Here is a 24,811-nt window from a genome sequence, read left to right on the forward strand (position 1 = left end):
CACCTGCTGCGGTGTTCGTAACTGCTTTGTTTACAGTGGTAACCAAGGAAACGCTTTAAGCTCCACCTGCTGCGGTGTTCGTAACTGCTTTGTTTACAGCTGTAACCAGGGAAACGTTTTAAGCTCCACCTGCTGCGTTTTTCGTAACTGCTTGGTTTACAGCCGTAACCAAGGAAACGTTTTAAGCTCCACCTGCTGCAGTGTTCGCAAGTGCTTTGTTTACAGTGGTAACCAAGGAAACACTTTAAGCCCCACCTGCTGCGGTGTTTGTAACTGCTTGGTTTACAGCCGTAACCAAGGAAATGCTTTAAGCTCCACCTGCTGCAGTGTTTGTAACTTCTTTGTTTACAGTGGTAACCAAGGAAACCCTTTAAGCTCCACCTGCTGCAGTGTTCGTAACTGCTTTGTTTACAGCAGTAACCAGGGAAACACTTTAAGCTCCACCTGCTGGCAGAGAGTGAATCTGCGTCTCATTCAGCTCGTCTGCTGTTTCTGTTTCATAAAGTTATTTTTTATGTTTAGTTTAAGTCAAACCATTCTGTTTTTGATTCAAATTTTGAATATATACAATTTAATTTAGATTAAAAGCTGCTCATGTTGAATGTATCCAGCATCTTTGGTTGGATTGTGATTACACAATACAGTGGTTTCCTCATTTTACATTTACATTTATTCATTTAGCAGACGCTTTTATCCAAAGCGACTTACAGATGAAGACAGTGGAAGCAATCAAAAACAACAAAAAGAGCAATGATATATAAGTGCTATAACTAGTCTCAGTTAGGTTAACACAGTACACGTAGCATGGGATTTTAACTAATATAATAAATAAAAAGAAAACCGATAGAATAAAATAAATAAAAGAATAGAGCAAGCTAGTTAGAGGTCTTTACACATACACACACATATATAATTGCATAATAAATGAAAAGAAAATAGAATACAAAAAGATTAGAAAGGTAGTTAGATTTTTTAAAGAATAAAATTAGAATAGTGAGTGTTAAAGTTAGAGGGTCAAATAAAGATGGAAGAGATGTGTTTTAAATTTTAAATTGAAAGAGCACAGACGAAGCATTATTTTGTTTATAAGAATAAATTTTTTTACTGATTTACTTGGTTTGGGGCTTGTTTTAAAAATTTATATTTAGTTTTTTATTTACATTTACATTATATTTACATTTAGTCATTTAGCAGAAGCTTTTACCCAAAGCGACTCACAAATTAAGAGAACAAAAACAATCAAAACCAACAAAAGAGCTATATTAGTTTATTATTATAGTTATATTTCAATTTCACAAAGAAATGTACAACATTTTGTCCAAGCAATAATAAAACATTTACATTTATTCATTTAGCAGACGCTTTTATCCGAAGCGACTTACAGATGAGGACAGTGGAAGCAATCAAAAACAACAAAAAGAGCATAAAGGACACATTTAATTCATAATTTGTCTTAAATATAATTTAGTTAAAAAATAAACAAATCGTGATTTTAATCGTGACTTGAGTGAATCGTTACATCCCTATGGTCGGTAAAAGCAAATATGCTATTAAATACATTCCCTTGTTTCAAAAGTTAAATTATAAATTATAATATGTATATATATATGTCCAGTGTTTGAAGGGAGTTGTGTGTTTGTTGCAGGTGTTTGTCTCAGCGTGGAGGACTCCCTCTGCTGGTGCATCTCAATCTGTCCGGCTGTCTGCTCATCACGGGGGCGGGGCTTCAGGAGCTGGTGTCTGTTTGCCCCTCCCTCAACATCGAACACTTTTACTACTGTGATAACATTAACGGTAACACACGCATAGACAGAACACCATAGTGCATACAAGAATAACACAAATCTACATGAATAACCGATGTCTTTGCTTTTATTTATTTATGATGAACTTACAACTTACATAACTCACTCACAAACTAGTGTTAATTTCGTTAACGAAAAGTATGACGAAACAATGCTTTTTTTCTATGACAATGACGAGACATTGATGAGACAACAGTAAGGTCAATAAACGATAACGGTGACTGTCAACATGCATTATCATTGACGGAAAAAGACTATGGAAGCCTTTTAACGCCACTGAATAAAAGTTTATTGCGATTTTTTTTATCTCACAATTCAGACTTTTTTTTCTCAGAATTGTGTGATATAAATTCTGACTTTTTTCGCAATTGCAAGTTTTTATCTCGCAATTCTGACTTTTTTTTCTCTCACAATTGCAAGTTTGTATGTCGCAATTCTAACTTTATAAAAAGCAATTGCGAGTTTATATCATGCAATTTTGAGAAAGTCAGAATTGCGAGATATAAACTTGCCATTTTGAGAAAAAAAGTCAGAATTGCGAGATATAAACTTGAATTGCGTGTTAAAGTCCAATTGTTTTTTTTTGGGGGGGGGGGACTGATATATGTTCTTATAATTGCGAGTTTATATCTAACAATTATGACTTTTTAACTCATGATTGCAAAAGAAAAATAGTCAGATTTGCGAGATTATATCACACAGTTTAAAAAAAATTTGAATTTTGAAAATTCGCAGTTACCTTTTTTACTTAGTGGCAGAAACAGGCCTCCGTAGAAGACAGACTAAAATGATTATTTAAAATAAAACTTTACCGAAATCTTTAAATTTTTATCGGAAAAAAAAGGATTCAAAATATTACGGACTGCTGTACACTCCTAAAAATAAAAATAAAACAAATATAAAATACCTTAATACCCATAATTTTTGCATCATTAAAATTCTACTGTAGTTTTTTTTAAATGTATATTATCAATTCTATATTTTCCTGTTTTATTTAAATGCAAATTAACTTTAATGCACACAATTCCACATAAGAAATCCAAACCCAAGTATGATGTCGTCTTGGTAAGTAAAGTGTGGGTTATTATGAACGCAGTCTTAATCTGACTTCATAGACTAGTTGCATTTTTTTATCCACCTTTAGCATGTTTTCTGTGCTCTTGAATGCAGTTCTAGATGTGCATTTAATTTTTATCCGTTTACTAAATGCTGTCAGTGGATTCATTTACTCAAACTGTTAGCTCCAGTGCATGCATTGAGAGCTTTGTCTATTTATTTGGGGTTTTTTGAACATGTTCTCCTCTGGTTCTGCAGGTCCTCATGCTGATACGGCCAGTGGGTGTCAGAATCTACAGTGTGGCTTCAGGGCTTGCTGTCGATCCGGAGAGTGATGCTCTTTAGTCTGTATTCATCTCTCTTTCCACCCCTCTCTAATCTCTCATCCATGTGCACTTTAATCGGGAAATTTGTTCGAGATGCTCTTCAACGCAATTTGAACTTTCCCTAAAATCAAAAACGCTTCAATCCGACATCACAAACCTTCACCTGAGAGCGATTGTGAAGGAACTAAATGATGTACTATATGTGTAAATAATTCAGTTGCCCACAGGATTTTCTGATGCTCTTTATTTGAAACTTTTGAGTGCTTAAAGATGCCAGCGTTTTTTTGTTTTTGTTTGTAGTGTTTCACCCAGGCATATTTATGTCCATCTCAAGCTCAGTTCTGACTTTACTGATCCATTACTTTAGATTTAATGTTAAAACCACCTGCTTTGGTTCCTCTTTTCTGGATTAATGAGGTAGTGAATAGGAAAATTAATTAATAGGTTTTAGTTCACAAGCTCATTGAGTTGTGAAACGATGCCAAACAAACCAGTTAATAACCAGTGTTCATAATGAAATCACAAAAATTCTCTCCAGAGCTTTATTGAGCGAAACATTAAATATCTGGCAACCGTGTCAAAGTATGAGCATTTCCCTTTAATTCAAGATAAATTGGGTTGTATGCTGTAATAAGTCCTGGGTAAGTTAAACTCCTTAATTATCCACTCATTCTTCATTTTGTTATTAATGCTGCATGATCCGTTTCTTTTGAGTTCATTAGCTGACCATTAAAAGCACCTTGAGATAACATTTGTCTGCGTTGAAGTCTTTATTGAGGTTGTCGAACTCCAAAACAACATCACGAAAGTATCCATACGATGTTATATTCCAAGCCATTTGAGCAGAAGACGCAGATTGAAGTCGTATTGTGTTTCTGCCTCTGTATATTCAAACTTTCTGGTTTGTGTTTATTTACGAGACTGCTGTGAGAGTCAATGGTGTTTGTTTTCGATGACCGCAAAACATGGGCAAGTTTGAAAATGTAGATGTGTGAAATTCAACAGCGCTTGGGTTCATCAACATATCTTCCTGAAAGAAAGACATTTGTTTAGACATGGAACAACTTGGTAAGTATTAAAGCATGCCTGAAAGGTTAACGCCTAACTTCACTTTACCGTCAAAATCAACATCAGAAGCAGGCACCAATGTGACGATTAAGTGTAAAATGTAAAACGAATTTAAATAGAGAACCAAAGTACAAATAGATTCTCCAAAGCATGAAGAAAAAAAAAAATGCACAAGCGTTGAAATACAAGTTGTTTGTTTTTTCGATCATCATCCGATATGTAGTTATATCCTTCTTTCATCCTCAGTCCACTTACCGACTCTACACTGTAAAAAATTACCGTGATTTAAACGTTAAAAACTGTGAAAATGCTACAGTACAAACCTCTTAAATGGTTAACGGTAAGTTACTGTAAATTTTACAGGGAAAAACCAACGTTCCCAGAATTCTCTACGTTGCATTTCCATTTTTGTTTGAATTTGATGTTATTTTAAAGAAAAAAAACATAAAACAAAAATGTAAATGCAGCGTAGAGAATTCTTGGAACATCCCTGTAAAATTTACTGTTTATTAGTTTTTTTCTTATCTGTTGTTTATTATGGTTGTATGTTACGTATAATGTTAAATGAAAGTTTATTCCATATTTCAGTTTAATGAGTGTCACCATGATGGTGATTAGTGTTTGTGTGAATGACACTGTGCACCTTTGCATGTTATTTATTTTTAAAAGCTGCTTGTGATTGGCTTTGGTTCATAACGTGACTTTCTCATCACCACATGTATTTGGTGGTTATCAGTGTATTACAAAAGGTACAAAACAGATTTCAGTACTTCAGTAGGTTGGTATATTAACATTATACGAGTTGACGAAATTATGGTATTTAACTGTAAATTTAAGATAAAACCGTAAAACCTAAAATGTTACCGTATTTTTTTTTACAGTAAAATTCCGGCAACCTCAGCTACCGTTTTCTTTTACCGTAAATTTTACAGATGCTAAAATCCACCAGTTCTAACGGTATTTCAGTGACTGGTTTTCTCTGCAAGTTCCATCAGTGAAACAGTCTGTACTTTTTGGTTTTAGATGTATGGAAATTCTTTTTAGGTTAAACATTGGTGTGGCAAGAATGTGCCAAACTTTAGAATAGAATTGGTTTGAAGGCAACAACAGATTTGTTCACCGAACAGTGAACACTGAGCAGTTTGGTAAAGATCCTGTCATCTTCTCATACCTTATGTCTATTAATCTGGGATTGGAGAAAGTGTTTGGAAAATGATTCCACTTTTTAATCTCAGTTTGAGGCCACGTGATGCCTTTTGGATTTCCTTCAGCTCCGTCTCTTGAGCTTGGACTCTTTCAGCTTCCTCTGGGAATCACTGGATCACTTGAGGCATTTCAGAAGTCGTAACCTGTTGACTGTTCTGGCAAATAGAATTAGCAATGTCTCTGTTATTATCATTGCTTTGGTGTATCATAGTGTCTTTGTTTTCAGATGAGTCTTTTTTTGAGCAACATCTGCATAGTTGTGGAACCAAGTCCATGCCAACAATCCCTAATCAAAATCCCATTTCTACTGTAACTGTCTAGATTCATTGAAACATGACTTGTTTATGCATTGCATATTAATAACAGGTGCTTCATTGGATTCAAACCAACCTTTGGCCACATTAAGCAGTGCCTCTGCTCGTTCTGTAGCATCCCAGACCCTGTTTTTAGTGGTGGATTCATCTGGATCTGGAGCCCTGGATTCTTCCAGATCTGTCCCACATCAGGAATCGTGTTGACTCTGAGGCCAGCTGTGTTCCTGCAGGTCCTGGAGGCAAACCGAGCACATGCCATTTGCATGGAGAACAAGGAGCTCGGTGTTAAAGGGAATCCACAAACAGTTTCGTTTCTTTCTTTTCCTGGTGTGTGTGTGAGTGGGCGGGACTCTCTTATGTGTGTGTGTGGACAGAGATAACGAGAGACTGAACTGAAGCTTGCTTTAACGTGAAACCTATACGCAGAGAGACACACGGTTGCTTACCGTAGAATAGTACCAGCTAGTAAAATGAATTCAAATATTCTGAGTGCACACTGTACCATCATGTCTCTTTTTCCTGGCACTAGTGTGCATTTGCATACAGAAGAAAAGTGAGACAGACATTTGGCATCTTAAGCTGTTGTTTTTCATCAGTTTTATGGTTTATGTCCTCAGTATTCACCTCTAGTGAGTGAGCGTTAGATAAGGTTTATATAACGTATGTGGACAGAGTTCAGGAGCCGTGCAATTATCAAACAGAAACTTGTGTAACTTGTTGAGAGTCAATAAAACAATAGGAAGAGGCTGTTTCATAATTTTATGCTTTTTGTTTTTTAATTTTTATTTCATAGAAATGGCATGGCTTAATTTTTGGTTCATGTAAGTTCTCTTTTAATGTTTTAAGATCAATATGAATAACTCCAATGATGTAAAGGAGTAACAAATGTTTTATTTTTGCCAAGAAGTCCTTTGTCTGATGGCTGACCAGCAGATGTGCTTTTGTAAAATATAGTTATAAAATATAATTTAGTTAGTTTAGATGTGCATAGGTTATATAAAAGCAAAAGTAACTGAAGAAAACTTTTAAGGTAAAATGTGTGTATGTTGTAATTGGACACTGTTTCTTTGAAGTTTTCATTGCTTTAGTTATTTAATTTAGAATAAAAATCCATAATATTCATCAAGAAATTCTAGTGAATATTTTTATATATATATAGTTATATAGCTCCGCTATTCGTAACACGTGTTTTATGAAACCTCATTCTCATAAATACTCTCTCTCTCTCTCTCTCTCTCTCTCTCTCTTTCTCTCCTCACTGGACACACGTGCGCGCGCGCACTCGCTCCTCACATAATACCCACGGGCACGCGCGCTGCGGATCGGCTCTGCTTCAGGTGAGTGTAAATGCGGCTCCTCCGAATAGCGCGTGCGATAATCGTCGATTAATCGATATTTACCGGACATACTTAACAACAAAAATCTGACGTTTCTTCCATTGTATTTATGTATTTACTCCGATATATTGAAGGCTGTGTTGTATTTGGAGTGATACTGTATCTATTTCAATACAGTTTTACTAATTGCTTGTTTAAAAAATGATGTAAGCGGATAGTTCTGGGACGGAAACTTGGTTTTATTAACTCAGAACATCCAGATGACCCTGATTCTAGAGACAGATGTGTGTCCTGTAATGATTTACTCACATAGTTGTGACAGCTGATGGTTTCTGTGGCTCAGGGTTCTTCAGGTGTGATGGCACACACGGCGGTTCAGATGAGCAGAGTCGGACATCTGGAGAACAGTGTGTCCAGGAGGATGTCCTCTTCATCGTCCAGACGAGGAGCGACCGTGAGCTTCCACAGCATCAGCTACAGCCTGAAGATGAAGAGCGGCTTCCTGTGCAAGAGGAAGCTCACGCAGAAGAACATCCTCATCGAGCTCAAGTGAGTCTTTCACTCTTTGGGTGTTGTGTCAGATCTATCTGTATTTAAATGGTGGGGCATTTAAAAAATACCATGGTAAGCACCTTGGAGTAGCATATTATAAATACCATGGTTCATGAATTTCAGAATTCTGATATATATTAAAGCACCAATGCATTACCATTTGATACAATATTATGGCAATACCTGGGTATTTAAAAAAAAAATACCTTACAGTGAAATTAAAATACCTTGAGGAGAATAATGGAGTTACAGTGGTACATGGTTTTTAATCATATTTTGGTATATATGTATGTTTTATGTACTTTTCTACAGTTATTATACTGTAGTTAAAGAAAACAAAACATTAAACCATATAAATAGCATAAAATAAACTTTAACTCAAAAGCTTTATATATATATATATATATATATATATATATATATATATATATATATATATATATATATATATAAATTCTAGCCTGTTTTTCATTTTCATTTAGTTTAACTTGATAAAATACCTAAAACTAAAATAAAAATGTATAAAAACTATTCAGATATATATTTTTTAAAAATCATAAAAAGCACAACAAAGTGACTAAAACTAACTAAAATTCAAATAAAAATAAATAAATAAATATAAATATATTCATTTAAAATATTAATACAATTTAATATTATTAAAAATATATATTTTTATGTTAAATACTACAATTATTAATAACAACTATAGACATTTAAAAAACTGAATAATAAAATGACAAAAACACACATAAAAATTCCTAAAACTTAACATAAATACAGAACACATTAAACAGAAATATTAATATAAATATCATATAATAATACTACTTATAAAACATTATAAATATTAATTAAAATACTTATATCTTTAGTATCTCTATAATACTAAAATATCTTGTTTTTGTGTATGTTTTTAAGTATTTCTATGTTTTTAGGTTAGTACAAATGTAAAAAATGTGGTTTATTTTAGTGTTCGTCCGGTGACCTGCAGGATTAGATCAGATCTGGTGTTCAGGCTTGTTTTCTTCTGTATTTGTTGAAAACGTAGAGCAGCTGTGTCACATTCGGCCCTTGCATGAAAGTCATGGTTATTATTTGTTGTAAAGAAATAAATAGAGAAGATAATTGCAAGGTTGTAGGTTAGTGTGCACATGTCATGTTTACGCTTTCATAACCTGATTTTGTTACGTATACATACCCACTGTGTTCAGGTCATTGTCCGACATGACAGCCGCTGCTGAACAATAGTTTCACAAGGCGTCAGATGGAAAACCATAAATCCATAAATGAGACTTTTTTTAGGGTGTAAACACGGTGAGAGTGCAGAAACTTTATTTTCGTGTTTGATTTAAAGGTTGTGGACGGATGAATGCCATCAAACCTTGACTCTTGCCCTGCTGTCAGATAAGAGTCTCATTTTACTGTCCATCTTTAACAGACCCAGTTACAGAATTTGGATCATGTGACAGGACAATAATCTGGAAAAAATCACAGTTGTTCACTTGAAACATCTGACATTATTTCAATCCGATATAGTATGTTGCATAAAGATTAATTAATAAATTTTTAGCATTTTTATTTTCTTGATCAAACACATTTTTCACTCAAATTATCATTACCGTAGTGAAAAAAAAATCCTGTTCTCATTACCATAATACAGTCATGAAAATGATCCTGTTATATTTATACAGTTGCCTGTCAGAATGCAATACTTTTATTTTTATCCATACAGTAAAAATTTAAATATTAATATTTTATTTAAATTACTTATGGATTTAGAATAAACATTCTTCTTTTTAATTTATTATATTATATTATTTATATTATATTATATTATATTTTTTTTTAAACAGTAAATGCTATACCTTATCAGATACTTTTAACATTTTATTTTATTAATTGTACTTTTAGAAATGTGCTTAATAAAATCATTTAAATAAATTTTAGTTATTTAAAATAAATTAATATTTTCCATGGTAGTGTTATATAGTTTTTATTTATATTTTGAATTAGTTTTTTAATTTTTATGTTTTCTGTTCATTCTGTTTTTAATTTTAGTAAAAGTTTTAGTGATTTTGTTGTGTTTATTTGTCATTTTTATTCAATTTTGTCTCTTAATATCTGTGCAACTTTTTTCGATTTGAGTTATTTTAGTACATTAAGTTAAAGTACTGATAATGAGTAATTTTTTAAATGATTATTATTATTATTATTTTATTTAGTTAATATTATTTAAAAATTGTTTTATGGTTTTAGTTTTCATTAACTATAATAACCTTAATGAGAATTACCTTTTTGCATTATTTTGCAAATATTCCTATTAAAATGTATATATTATTTAAATATTTTCTAAGGCCATTACTGTGATCATAATTAAATAGTATAATATTTAAATATTAATAAATATTTATTAAAACATATTTAATATTTATTAAAATATTAAATCTGTATCATTCTAATATACATAATACAATAAACCACATTTTATATATTTTTTAAATGTTGTTTAAAATCATTTTAGATAAAGCATAGTTCCTGACCCTTACACAGTGTAAGAGACATAGTTAGCAGGTTTTAGGTTTGATCATTAACCCTTGTGTGTCCATGCAGCTGCTTGTGTAAGTGTGCGTGACTGCGGATGTTTATTTCCTGATCTGAACTCATTAAATGATTTTATCTGTCAATCATACACAGGGTATTCCACACCCGAAAAATCAGCAACACATAAATATGAATTATGTCACATTACATAGTCTAGTAGGTAAATATGACATATGAGCACTTGATATGGTCAGATATCATTTGTTGTAGTTTATCTTTTTCACTGTGTTCAAACAAACAACAGTCTTTTTATATAATTGTCTTCCGAAGAGAAACTGCAACAGCTTCATATGAGGCTCAATCAATCATCCCATGTGTTTTTGGTTTGATCTTGCGTTATGTGATTATATGATGATGAAGAAAAAGTGGTGATGATAATTATGAAGTAATTCTGTGCTATTTTCTCTAGTGGTATCATGAGGCCAGGACTGAACGCCATATTAGGAGCCACCGGGAGCGGGAAATCATCGTAAGAGCTGTCTGTCTGTCCATCTGTCTCTGTGTCTGTATACCTATCTTTATGTCTGTCTCTCTGTCTGTATGTCTATCTTTGTCCATCTGTCTCTGTCTATCTTTGTCTGTCTGTATACCTATCTTTATATCAGTCTCTGTCTCTCTGTATGTCTATCACTGTCTGTCCATCCATCCGTCTGTCTCTGTCTCTCTCTGTCTTTATGTTTATCTTTGTCCGTCCGTCCGCCTGTCTCTCTGTCTCTGTCTGTATGTCTATCTCTGTCTGTCTCTCTTTCGGTCTCTGTTCACCCGTTCATCTGTCCGTCTCTTTCTGTCTCTGTCCACCCATATGTCTCTGTCTGTATGTCCATCTGTCCGTACGTCCGTCTGTCTCTCTGTCTGTTTGTCTCTGTCTGTCTGTGTTTATCTCTGTCTGTCTTTCTGTCCTTCCGTCTGTCTCTGTCTGTCTGTCTGTTTTCTTTCTGTCCGTCCGTCCGTCTGTCTGTGTCTCTCTGTATGTTTATCTCTGTCTGTCCTCTGTCTGTTTTATCCATCCGTCTGTCTCTGTCTGTATGTTTTTCTCTCTCTGTTTGTCTGTCTGCCTTTCTGTCCGTCTCACAGTCAGTCTCTGTCTGTCTGTATGTTTATCTCTGTCTGTCCTCTATATGTTTTAGTCCGTCCATCTGACTCTGTCTGTATGTCTTTCTGTTTCTGTCTTTGTTGTCTGTCTCTGTCTGTCTGACTGTTTGTTTGTTTGTTTGTCTTTCTGTCCGTCCATCAATGTCTCTCTGTATGTTTATCTCTGTCTGTTTCTGTCCGTCCAACCATCTGTCTCTGTCTGTATGTCATTCTCTTTCTGTCCCTTTGTCTGCCTTTCTGTCCGTCTCACAGTCTGTCTCTGTCTGTCTGTATGTTTATCTCTGTCTGTCCTCTTTTTATTTTTGTCTGTCCATCTGTCTCTGTCTGTATGTCTTTCTGTTTCTGTCCGTTGTCTGTCTCTGTCTGTTTATCTCTTTCTGTCTGTCTTTCTGTCTATTTCTTTCTGTTTCTATCCGTTGTCTGTATCTATGTCTGTCCTTCTGTCTATCCATTTATCTCTGTCTTTATGTCTTTCCGTCTGTCCGTCCATCTGTCCGTCCATCTCTGTCTGTCTGTCTGTCCTTGCATTATTGTACTTTTATTGTACTTTTATTATAATTTTATTGTACTTTAAGAAATGTACATAATTAAGTAATTTGAATTCATTTGAAATATTTATTTATATATAATTTAATATATTTAGACCATAACATAATCAAGTTAAATTAATTTGATACATTTATCATATAAAATTATACATTTATAAAATACAATAAATATTTAAAATATTAAAACTAAATACTAAATATAATTAAATCTATTTTAGAATTTGTTTTAGTTAATATGTTTGTATAATGTTGTTTGTGTTTTATTGAAGGTTTCTGGATGTTCTCGCTGCTCGTAAGGATCCTGCTGGTCTTTCTGGAGAGGTTCTTATCGACGGAGCTCCACAACCTCCGAACTTCAAATGTCTGTCTGGATACGTAGTGCAGGTATAAACCACACAAACACTAATTTACCACATTTCCTTTCTTCTGATCACAGCACATTCTCCTCAACTAAATATGATGTGAGGTATCACTTGTGCTTTCTTCAGGATTCTGTATTCCTCCAGTGATTGTTTAATCTCAAATCGCACCAGAATGTGGCGAGACGATCTGCTTCCTTCCTAAAGGACGTTTACTACACGTGTGTGTTCAGAAATTGCTGAAAATGCTGAAAATCATGCTTTGTGTTTTTTTGCAGGATGACGTGGTCATGGGGACGCTGACCGTTCGCGAGAATCTGCGTTTCTCAGCGGCTTTAAGGCTCCCGAAGTCGATCCGACAACGAGATAAAGATGAGAAGGTGGAGAAGCTTATTCAGGAGCTGGGGTTGAGCAAAGTGGCCGATTCAAGGGTAACGAACCAAACACACCTTCATCTGACTGACTAAATTTGCAATCAACACAGACTTATGTTGATGCATAACTACGATGATAATTATTATACCATAAACAAATATAACTTAGCATTCTTATGAATCAATAAACAGTAATCTCTTTTACTTTTTAAATTGCAAGTGAAGCAGTCAGTGAATTTTACAATATTTAGTCAACTGATTTCCACTTTAATAAATATATATACAGGATAACAAAGACGATCGTAAACGCAGATGCAGCAAAACATCCTTTTTTCTTTTAAATGGTTACACAAAATTCTGTGTGATCTGATGGGAATCATGATGAATTTGAGAAAGTCAGTATTTTAGTTCATTATTGGGTTCAGAGGGCGGGACTTGAATTCAGGGCTGCTCTGATTGGCTGGTTTTACAGGTAGGCACGCAGCTGATTCGTGGCATTTCTGGCGGAGAGAGGAAGAGGACAAACATCGGCATGGAGCTGATCATTGATCCGCCCGTGCTTTTCCTGGACGAACCCACCACCGGCCTGGACGCAAGTACGGCTAACTCTGTCCTCATGCTGCTCAAGAAGTACGTTTGTACACGGGACGTCCCACAAAACCAGACATATTCCACACCTGAACCACAAGAAAGATATTTGCATATGATATTTATTTCTTATTAAATTAAATTACATTTTAAAAATCTTTTGCCTCGTTTTGAGATATACCTACAGCACCGTTGCGTTCTGTGTTTGAACTGTCCCGTGTGTTTAACGTGTGGTTGGATAAGAATGGCGAACAGCGGTCGCACCATCATCCTGTCCATCCATCAGCCGCGGTACTCCATCTACCGGCTGTTTGACAGCCTCACGCTGCTGGTGGGAGGAAGACTGGTGTATCATGGGCCGGCTCAAGATGCCCTGGACTACTTCATGGAGATCGGTATGAAAACATACACATACACACACAAGAACAGACCCCACATCCTGATACTGATCCGTGTGTGTGTGTGTGTCAGGATACACCTGCGAACCTCATAACAACCCTGCTGATTTCTTTCTGGATGTCATCAATGGAGACTCCACCGCCGTCACTCTCAACAAGTTAAACGACAATGAGGGTACGACAGTTTCCCTTGTGTATGATTGTTCTCTTGCAGTATTAAAGCCACTTTGTAATCAACGTAATCAACGTAATCAAATCCTGTTCACTCTAATCAGATCTAAAAAGCTATCCTAAACTATCATTATTTTTTATCATCGTTATTGTTTATGACATTGGTGGCTTTATATCCCTACAAATTAAATCATGGGCACAACTACAATGTTCCCACAGTTATGACGATCTGAATAAATATCATTCCTAATTATGACATTTTAAAGCCATGCACTTTCTGGTATACAGAGGTTTGCCTTTGGGGGAAAGTCGGACCAGTTTAGGGTTATGCCTTTCTGTCTTACTCTGGCACTGAGGATGTTCACCAAGTGTATGGAGCAGTTCTCATTTGTGTGCTTAACGTGTGCTTACCTTACTGTTTACTACCTGGATGACTGGGTCAAACAAGGGAGCTGGTGTAACAGGGAAATTCTTCTCCACCACCTTCAGTCTCTTTGCCTCAAGAGCATCTTAAGTCCTTCTCAGAAAACCAATTTCTTGGGGGTCGCACTCTATTCAATCTCGTTGCAGGCCTGTTTGGCACCTGCTTGTGTTTCCAGTATCCGAGCGTGTTTGGCCTGCTTCAAGCTTGGCCATCATCTCACGGTGGGCATTTGTCGCAGACATCTCGGTCTTGTGGCGGCAGTTTCTCTTGTGCTTCCACTGGGACTGTCATTTTATAATCAGGATGTACAATATGGCAGTGGTGTCTCACATAAACTACCGGGGATGTTCGTGGACACACACTCTGAACAGGCATGTGTGTTGTCTCCACTGGGGTAAAGGTAGGTTCATGTACCGGGTGTTTTTCACCTTGGTCGGGGGACTGGATGCAGAACTGCCAGATGGTGGCAGAGATTTTGAGTCTTTCGGTAAGGCCGAGGTAGACCTCTCTGCATCGCAGGACTTGACTCAGTGTCCCATTTGGTCTTCCCTGTCATACCCGGCGCTTTCACTTTCCCTTGGCCGGATCTGAGATTGTATGCATTTTCCCCAGTCAAATGTATTCCTGTGGTTCTTTGCAGAGTGAAGGAATGTGGGAATGACTACTGTTGTTGGTCATCCAGGACATGGTTATTGGATTTGACTTACCTGGTGTAGCAAACCCAGTGGGATATTCTAATCAGGAGTAGGATTCAGCTGACCAGCTCTCTCTTAGTGCAATGATTTCTGCAAGAGAATTTTGATCCTGGAGCACATCTACTTTGAGGGTTTACATTGCGGCCATTATCAGTCATCTTCGAGGAGTTGTCAGGACCAACTTTTGAGTTGATTCCTGACCAGATTCTTGTCCTGAAGGTGGCACTTTTGTTAGCATTTGCCTCTCTCAAGTGTGTAGGGCAAGGATCCTCAAATCTTGAGCTCAAGAGCCACTTTCCGGCAGAGTTTAGCTCTAATCCTAATCAAACACACCTGAGCATGCTAATCAATGCCTATCAATGTCTTTTGGATCATTAGAAAATCACAGACTTTGATCAGGGTTGGAGCTAAACTCTGCAGCACATTGGACGACCTCCAGGGCAAGATTTAAGGAAGGGGGGAGTAGGGGATCTGCCAGCTCTCTCTGTGAGTGAACCATACATGGAGTTTGACCCGGGCCTTGTCTGAGACCCAGACCTGGTTATGTCCACAAAGTCTTGTCCATGTCATTCTGCTCCCAAGTTGTTGTGCTTCATGACGTCTGTCCTCCTCCCTCTGTTTCTTCTTTGCCCTGTTCAGGCCCTGAAGTTTCTATTGCCTGTGGCGCAAGTCGTCCCAATGCTACATGGGCGGCAGTGGCTCAGTGGTTCATGAAGGTTATCTAAACACCGTAAGGTTGGTGGTTCAATCCCCGGCTCCACCTGACCAAGTGTCGAGGTGTCCTTGAGCAAGACACCTAAACCCAGCTGCTCTCGACGAGCTAGATAGCGCCTTGAATGGCAGACGCCGAAGTCGGTGAATGAATGAGTGTGTGAATGTGAGGCAACTTGTAAAGCGCTTTGGATGGCCATGTGGTTTGTTGAAAGCGCTATATAAATGCAGTCCATTTACCATTTAGTGTGCTTTGGTGACGGCCGCATATAAGATAATGTTTGCGTTCTCCTCCATGCACAGGGTTTCTCATTAAGAGACGCTATCAATATGTATATTCAAGATGCTATCTCTCTCTCTTATGAGGTACATAGACTCCTTTCATCTGTAGGCCTTAGAGCTCACTCTAATAAGAGTGTCGTGTCCTCCCAGGCTCTTTTTAAAGAGGTCCCTTAAGAGGATATTTGTGTAATGGCATTTTTTATCAGGTTTTACAACCTGGATTTGGGTTTGGATCATCACTATGCAGCATCAATACGTAGCATCTCATTCCCTGTTCAGGACACAAGGGTCTTGCATGTAACCTGAGATGTTTTTTGTTTAAGTACATGTGTTTGTGTGTGTCAGACATGGACCAGGAGCGGCTGAGTTCATCTTTAAAGGGCATTGAGGACCATTTGGTGGAGAAATATAAAAACAGCTCCAGCTACAAACAGACCAAAAGCGAGCTGGAGCGAATCGTTCAAGGACAGGACTACAGTACTCGACCCAAATCCAGAACCATCACCTACAGCACGTCCTTCTTCCATCAGTTCAACTGGGTTCTCAAGAGAACCTTCAGGAACCTCATGCTGAACCCACAGACCTCATTCGCTCAGGTCAGTGCCACCGTCAACATCAGGCATCCTTAGATCTTTTTATCAGCATTTGAGCTGAGATATTTAACTGTCCCTTTGATATTTTAAGACAGTATTTCAGTAATTTAACAACACATAATGTTTTTTTAGTTTATTAGAATAATAGTTTTTATTATTATTTTAAATTATTTTTATTTTTATATTTTTAAATTTTAGATGTCTTTTTTTTTTTTTTTTGTATATATATTTTTATTTCAAGGACAAATGCTATTGCATATACAAATTGTATTTTTTTTTTTTTTTTACATTTTCAATCCCTCCCCAACCAACCCAGAACAATCTGCCTTACATGATATTCATTAGTAGTAATAGTTCAAAAGATGATGAAAATAATGATAATAATGATACAATAATGAAATAAATTAAGATAATAAAATTATGCCACAGTTAGACATTGGCAATGTTAATAAAAAATATATTAAAAAAAAAAAAAAATAAAAAATAAAAAAAAAAAAAAAAAAAGAGAAAAACAGCTGGACACCACAATCAAAAGTGCAAACCATGATCCAACAATAAACACAAGCCCTATATATTTACACATGTAAATACCTGGAGAAACACCTGAAGCACTTATGCCGAAGCATCAAAGACCATGAGTTTGTCAAAAAAAAAAAAAAAAAAAAAAAAAAAAAATTATTATACAAAGGTAAATCCCACTACTCCCCAGGAAGAACATTTATGGCAGAGAAATAGGATAATAAGGGTTGCCAGACATATGAAAATTTATGGGAACGTCTAATTGAATATTTAATCTTTTCCAAATGTAGGTATAACATCAGATCCTGAAGCCAATGCGATGCTTTAGGTGGGTTTGCAGATTTCCAATGTAATAACACCCGTCTGCGAGCCAATAAGGATGCAAAAGCAATAATGTTTAGTTGTCTTCGAGTCAGATTCGATTCATCAGTTGGAGCACCAAATATAGCAAATTCAGCACAAGGCTTCAGTTGTACGTTACATATTTGAGAGAGTGTATCAAATATGGTTGACCAGTAGACAGTGAGTGTAGGGCACGTCCAAAACATGTGAGTCAAATCAGCTTCTTCAGTGTGACATCTTATACAGGTCTTATCAAAAGTAGGATTAAAAGAAGCAATCCTTACCCTGCTTAGGTGCACACGGTGCAAAACCTTAAACTGTATAAGACTCAATCGGGCACAAGAGGTACTACCATTCACTCTATGGAGGGCATTGCTCCAGAACTCCTCTGAGAATACTGTTCCGATCTCTTTTTCCCATCCACTTTTAACTTTGTCTGTTCCTACATTTTTTAAGGACAGGAAAATTGTATATATTCTTGAAATAAAACCTTGTAAATGGAGGGGAGCTTCAAACAGAGAGTCTGCAGGAGACTTAGATGGAATATGTGGAAATGATGGGCTTTGGGCATTCACAAAATGTCGAATCTGAAAATAACGAAAAAGGTCAGCTTGATTAAGATTGAATTTGGAACGCAAATCGTTAAAACTAGCAAAAAGACCGTCAATATAAAGATCACCAAATTGAGCAATGCCCTTATCTTGCCATTGTTTAAATGCAGAGTCTAGTTTGGCAGGGAGGAGATTTTAGATGTCTGTTTATGTCTATATATATATATATATATATATATATATTTTCTATTTGTATTTTTAGTTCAGTAAATTAAAACTTGCCTTGGCAACTGAAATAAAGTAAGTATAATTTTTTAAATATATTTTATTTCAGGTATTTTATTTCAAGTAACTTTTTCAAAGGTTTTAGTGAAATATAATTCAGGTAATTTAGTGAAATATAACCGTGGTTAATGTTATCATAACTTGCAGGTAAACAAACAATTGAATCTTTTTTCGTTTTTATTGTTTTATTTTTATTATTTTTATTTCAAAATGATTTATTTAGATGTTTTCTGTTTTTATTTTAATGTTAGTTAAAAGTTTAGTTGTTTTGTTGTTTTTGTCAGGTATTTTATTTTTGTTATTTAAATGTCTATTTTTAAATGAATTTTAATTTAATTAGTCGTAGTTATTTTTATACTATGACTAAATGAAAACTATAAGTTTCCTTGGCAGCTGACTAAAATAAAATCTTTTTTTTAAGTAAAATGATTGTATATTAAGTAACATGTTTTTTTTTTTTTAGTGAAATATAATAGTTCATGCATGTAAACATAAAATATTTCTTTTTTTTCAATAGATGCTTTATTTTTATTTTTTCATTTCAAAATGATTTATGTTAATTTTTCATTAGCATTTTATTCATTATTTGATTTTCGTCAACTATGAACTATGAACAGTTTGATTAACTGAATATTCAAAATATATTTTGCTGAGAAATAAAAAAATAGAAATATTTTATTTATATTTCTTCTTTTTTGTCATTAAACATAATATATGTGAAAAGAAAATATAGATTTATTTTATATATTAATAAATGTTAAAAGAAAATAAAGATTAATTTTGATTTGGGTTGATATTATTTCTATATTAATCTGAGATTATCTTGTTCCTCCAGATCGGGGTGATGATTTTCCTGGCTCTGATTGTTGGAGTCATATTTTTTGGAGTGAAGGATAATTCGAGCGGCATTCAAAACAGGTATGAAAACACATTCATAAAGTTCTGTAAGTATTTCAGTATTTCGGTGATAATATTTGCAATCATTTCTGCATGAATTACAAGTGATAATATCTGATGATCAAAAGAGATCTTTTCAGGCCTGCTGTTTTCAAATCTAATTTACAGAGTAAAATTGTATTGCAACTTAATATACTTTGTGTCTCATACATTTTGAAAAACTCCCTTTAGTTGCCCTCTAACAGTAGTGTGTGTTTCAGGATAGGTGTGCTCTTCTTCATCACTGTCAATCAGTGCTTCAGCTCCGTTTCCTCAGCTGAACTCTTCATCGCAGAGAGGAATCTGTTTGTGTGAGTAAACACACACACACTAGAGTAGACAAATGAGAACTAGCTCTTCCTTAAAAAAAAAGTTTAAATAACTTATGCAAGTAAACAAATGTAGAGTATTTTGTTGGTGGGAGTATTTGTAGTTTTTATACACATCTATTTATTTGATTTATTAATATTTGTCAAATATTTGGTGAAATATAATTCCTCTGGTGATCACATGACATGCAGGTAAAAAAATTGAATAATCTTAAAATTTTTGTTTTGTTGTTTAAAAATAGGATTTTTTGCATTGTTCTAAAAGTACAGAAAAACTAAATGTAAATAAAAAGTCAATTTTCTTTTCAAAGGTTTCAATATAAAACTGTGTGACAATCAAAGCCATCGATCTAAACAAGTTGTGCTCCAAATTTGAAGTTGACATCGCGAAAAATGTTACAGTATTAGATTTTGTTTGTGAGGAGTACCAAACATTGTCACTAGTTTCGCTTCTAATTCATCCCCTGTAATGTGGTGATTTTTGACTGTGAACAGTACAAGTGTGACTTTTATTTTCAGGTCCATTTAACCCTTTAGAATCATCAATTTTTATTTATTTATTTTTTTCCATATATAAAGTCCCAAAACCTTTACCAAGTTTTGTACTATTCGAATTAAGTCAAAAATGGATAAAGAGCCATTTTTGAGAGGGTTAAGAAGTAATCTGTGATGACTTTTAAGAAGATTTGTTTAAAGATTTAGATTTCTTAAGTTTTGTTTTAAAAACTATTTTTGGGGAATACAAAATAGAGAGTTGGACTTATAACCCAAAGGTCTTGAGTAGGGCTGCAACTAACAATTATTTAAATAATTGATTTTAGTTGGCCGATTATTTTTTTTCCCGGTTAATCGGATTAAAAACGTAATTTTTTTTTTTTTTTTTTTTGACAAAACACTATTCCACATCCTGCCCAATACTGCCCGTCAAACAAACGTGCCAACTGAATGTTAGGCAAACATCCTGAACATATCTCTATGCTATACATTGTGTGTAAATGAGTTCTAAAGCACGGTTTAAACAGCCAAATGGACAAAATACAGGGTTCAGTTACACTCTGTTATCCCTTTAGCATTAAATACTCGGAATACATAAATATGTAAAATACATAAAATACCCCAAGAATACTTTGATTACACGTTGACTTTTAAACTTAAATGTAACGTCCAATAACAGACATATCAATTAAATGAAGTTCAGTGAATTCTGAAGTTTAATGCAGACAGTCAGGACAAAATAGAAACATTATTGAATATATAACTTTAACAGAATAGGATAATACCGTAAAATGCAGATTAGTCACTGAGGACACATCTCACTCGTTAAACGTTGCACGCATCTGTTGAAAAAGCCTGTTAAACAATACGCTAATGCATTAGCTTGAGTTTAAAATAACGTTTATAAAACGGATAGTTCCGGTTCTTGATTCTGATTGGTTGAGTTGCGTTTGAAGCTGTCACTCTACAAACATCCACCTTTGTTTACGTCTGTGTGTTGCTCGGCAACCAGTTTGTTGCGACCACAACTGTTACTAAGGAACTACATTGTTTGGCGGAAGAATTTTATTATCATTACACCTTATTTGCTCTGTTGTGCCATTCTTGGTGATTGATTGTAATTTGAATATTTGCTTGATTGATGATGTCGTGGTGGTGGGCGTGTCCTCAGGCACGAGTACATCAGTGGGTACTACAGAGTATCGGTGTACTTCCTGTCTAAGATCCTGTCTGACATCCTGACTCTGCGCACTATCCCGGCCATCATCTTCAGCTGCGTGGCGTACTGGATGATCGGTGAGACGCACGCCGTCATCGCATCATTCATGTCCTTCTGATATCAGACGTGTGGTTAGATGCGTTTGTGTTTGCTGTGCAGGACTGAAGGCGTCTGCCGAGGCGTTCTTCCTCTTCCTGTTCTCCATCATTCTGGTGTCGTACACATCCACGTCCATGACTCTGGCCATCTCTGCTGATCAGACGGTGGTGGCCATCGCTAACATCTTCATGACCATCAGCTTTGTCTTTATGATGGTAAAGAGACACACACACACAGGTTTAAACATGGATAATAAATCAGTGTATACCACATGAGGCTGTGAGTGTACCATGGTAAGGGGCATTTATGCATTTATATATAAGTATTTGCAATAACTGCAAAGACAATTATTATTTATTATTGATTTAGATTTAATCTCTCCCTCATCTCACTAATGCTGAAAAGAGAAAACCAAAAGGTGAGGGAATGGGAAGTTTATTAAAGGATATTAGTTAGTTAATTTCGAAGTTATATGTAATTTTTAAAACAAGTAAAAAAAATGCTAATAATTAAAAAAAGTAAGTATGCTGAATAATGACTGCATAAATAAAGTAAATATATTTTATATTCTAGTTTTTCAGAAATTATATATGAAAATAATCTAAAATGAATCGTGATTAATCGCATACAAAAAAGTATGTGTGTGTACTCTGTATATTTATTTAGAATTATATAATAAAAATATATTAAATTAGACATAAAAATAACTGTAACTAAAAAAAAGTCTTGGTAATTGGTTGCCTTTTTCTCATTTTATGAGGTTTAAACGTGGTGCCTCTGAATTGAGTACCAAGTGTTCAAGACCCAATATTTTAGCATTTCATCTTCATACCATGTCAAGTAAAAAACATGTAAATCAAGTTTCCGTTTCCGATTAATGAGCGAACGAATAAATATTGAGCGAAATTTGTTGAAGAGTTCGCCAAAGTTGAAGTAAGGTTGGCTATATCTCTGCATCAGTTTATTTTAGTCCAAACTTGGTGAGTGTTATATTAACCGTAACCTGCGGGAACCCTTACAGTTTCGGCACAGCACCACCTAGTGGTCTGGAGACATGGAAAACTTATTATTATTGCTCATAACTTCTGAACTGTTTGGCCAAACATCACAAGACTGGTGTCTCTACAGCACGCCGAGTCAAATGTGTGTTGGCCTTTTTGAAACTTGACATATTTGCTATATTTTATGAATGTATTGGCGTATCATTTCAAAACTCGGTATGCGTCTCCAGCACCAAAGGTTTTGTGGCACTGCCAAATCGTGGGCAGAAATTATAATGAAGTAAAAAAAACATCAATTCAATTTAACAGATGAAAAGGTTTTCATTTCTGCATGCATTTTATATGTAAATGTGTGTATTTAGAATTGCATGTAAATATTTGAGTGTGATGAACAGTTGCTATCATGCAACGTGATAGGATGTTAAGTAAAGATCACGTTCCAGTGCTGTTTTCTGTAATATTTATTCCTAATTCTCCCTGTGATCTTCAGATCTTCTCAGGGCTGCTGGTGAATCTCCCCAGTGTTGTTAACTGGTTAAACTGGTTGAAGTATCTCAGTATTCCTCGTTATGGTCTCGCTGTGAGTCTTTTAATTTCTTCTTTCATCTTCTGAAATGAGAAGACTTCAAATGTGACTTACTGTCGGTGATGTTAAATGATAAAACAATGTTTATTTATGGCTGATGCAGGCTTTGGAAATCAATGAGTTCATCGGCCTCACCTTCTGTGACAAGAGGAACACGAGCGGTGTAGAAACTCTAGTGTGAGTATCGATCTGAAAGTTAAATCATCAAACACATGTTATATGATATGCTAAAGTACTTTTGATAATGTTTCTCATTGCAGCTGTTCGACAGGCGAGGACTTTCTGAGCGATCAGGGCATCGATTACTCAACCTGGGGTTTGTGGCAGAATCATTTAGCTCTGGGAATCATGACCTTCATCTTCCTCATCATCGCTTACCTCAAGCTGCGCTTCATCAAGAAATTCACCTGAACACAAGCTCGTGATCTTCCTCACACACTCCGACAACATCCACCAAACTCCGCTCAAACACCATCCAATGCTGAAGGACATCAAACACACAGAAATATGTTTTTATTATGTTCAGAATATTTAACTTTTTTTTCCTCTTAACAGATTATTCAGTCACAGTACAGTAAATAAATATGGAAATTTGGAGTTACTCCAGTTTGACACCTTTTAGTTGGGTTTGTTTGCTTGTATATGTTTTTTTTTTCATTTACATAAGTCTCTGGGGTGTATTTGTAGCAATTGCAAAAAATACATTGTATGGGTCAAAACTATACATTTTTCTTTTATGTCAAAAATCATTAGGATATTAAGTGAAGATTGTGTTCCATGAATATATTTTGTAAGTTTCCTACCATAAATATATCAAAACTTAATTTTTGATTAGTGATATGCATTGCTAAGAATTAATTAGAACAACTTTAAAGATGATTTTCTCAATATTTACATTTTTTTTTGCACCGTCAGATTTCAAATATTGAATCACACATCAATGGAAAGATTATTTATTCAGATTTCATTTGATTTTAAAATCTCAATTTCGAAAAATCAACCCTTATGACTGTGTTTTTGGTCCTGGGTCACATATTTTGTTATTTATTTTGTAATTTGTTTTAACACAGCAATTTTTAATAAAAACTCATGCTCTTATTATTTGAAGCAAAACTCTTGTTTTTTTTTTTTTCGTTTAATTTTCAGTTCCTGTGATGCTCATTATCAGAAACACACCTGCACTCAATCAGTTAAACCAAATTAAAAAATAAAATTATTGTTTTGAAGCTACTTTATCATCCATGAGATTTTAACTGGTGACGTACAGATTTTCACAATTTAAAGATTACAATCAATGCATACAAACAGATAAAGATGATACAAATTAATAACTTTTATAATATAAGTTACAGTGTCTTTTAACAAATCAAACATCAATGCAATCATTATAGCCTTGTTGCTGACATTTCTTTAAAAAACAAGTGTTTTAATTTATTTAAAAAATGTAGTATCTTATATCTTTTTTATTTTAAAAAGTTTTGTGTTAGGAAAACGTGTTTTTTATATATTTATATACTTTTATATTCTACAGCAATCGGAGACTTTTCAGTCATTTGAATAAATACACAAAACATAAAAACACAGTTACACTGTTCAAAAGAATGTGAGATTAAACTGTTTGTCATATTTTTCATATTTTCACCACCAGATGTCGCCTATATATTTTTTGATTCGATTCCAACTTGAAGTGTGTAAGTTCCCTGTTTACAGCATATTACTGTATATGTTATAATATATTATCTGTTTTCCACAAAAAGCAGCATGTTATGAACATGATAGTTTTCATACTATGTCTAGCTATCATCTCAGCAATAAAAAATACATTTTATTGCATAGTTAATTTAATGCAAATTTATTTCCATCTAAAAAACTGACTCAAAAGAAAGCGCATCGCATCTTAAGCCTATAAACTCAAAACACACACACACACACACACACACACACAC

At 34.8% G+C, this 24,811-nt stretch overlaps 2 protein-coding genes and 1 long non-coding RNA gene across 4 annotated transcripts in view; 2 read left to right on the forward strand and 1 right to left on the reverse strand.

The window, feature by feature from the left end:
- Window positions 1-3,938, forward strand: part of fbxl5 (F-box and leucine-rich repeat protein 5) — a 16,148-nt gene extending 12,210 nt beyond the window's left edge. Inside the window, exons 10-11 of the mRNA XM_052540163.1 lie at window positions 1,646-1,794; window positions 3,120-3,938. Coding sequence (XP_052396123.1) covers window positions 1,646-1,794; window positions 3,120-3,196 — 226 coding nt within the window. The 3' untranslated portion in view covers window positions 3,197-3,938. The remainder of the gene's footprint in view (window positions 1-1,645; window positions 1,795-3,119) is intronic.
- On the reverse strand, window positions 3,716-6,000 carry LOC127944278 (uncharacterized). Its single transcript, XR_008150318.1, has 3 exons — window positions 5,852-6,000; window positions 5,427-5,616; window positions 3,716-4,217 (listed from the first exon to the last, which is right to left on the reverse strand). It is a non-coding gene; the product is annotated as an uncharacterized LOC127944278 (long non-coding RNA).
- LOC127944277 (broad substrate specificity ATP-binding cassette transporter ABCG2-like) lies at window positions 5,968-23,978 on the forward strand. 2 transcript variants are annotated; one of them, XM_052540164.1, is made up of 16 exons: window positions 5,968-6,080; window positions 7,456-7,661; window positions 10,678-10,737; window positions 12,178-12,292; window positions 12,546-12,698; window positions 13,114-13,271; window positions 13,473-13,624; window positions 13,701-13,802; window positions 16,256-16,506; window positions 19,036-19,118; window positions 19,358-19,447; window positions 21,132-21,256; window positions 21,339-21,493; window positions 22,770-22,859; window positions 22,969-23,042; window positions 23,126-23,978. In XM_052540164.1, exons 1-16 carry the CDS (start codon window positions 6,039-6,041, stop codon window positions 23,274-23,276), a joined length of 2,007 nt encoding a protein of 668 aa, XP_052396124.1. In that variant the 5' UTR covers window positions 5,968-6,038; the 3' UTR covers window positions 23,277-23,978. The 2 variants fall into 2 exon arrangements, with proteins under 2 accessions (XP_052396124.1, XP_052396125.1); XM_052540165.1 differs by lacking the exon at window positions 5,968-6,080 and adding an exon at window positions 6,976-7,112.
- Window positions 23,979-24,811: the final 833 nt, after the last annotated feature.

This window comes from Carassius gibelio, chromosome A23 (genome assembly GCF_023724105.1).
Source record: "Carassius gibelio isolate Cgi1373 ecotype wild population from Czech Republic chromosome A23, carGib1.2-hapl.c, whole genome shotgun sequence".
Lineage (NCBI taxonomy): Eukaryota > Metazoa > Chordata > Actinopteri > Cypriniformes > Cyprinidae > Carassius > Carassius gibelio.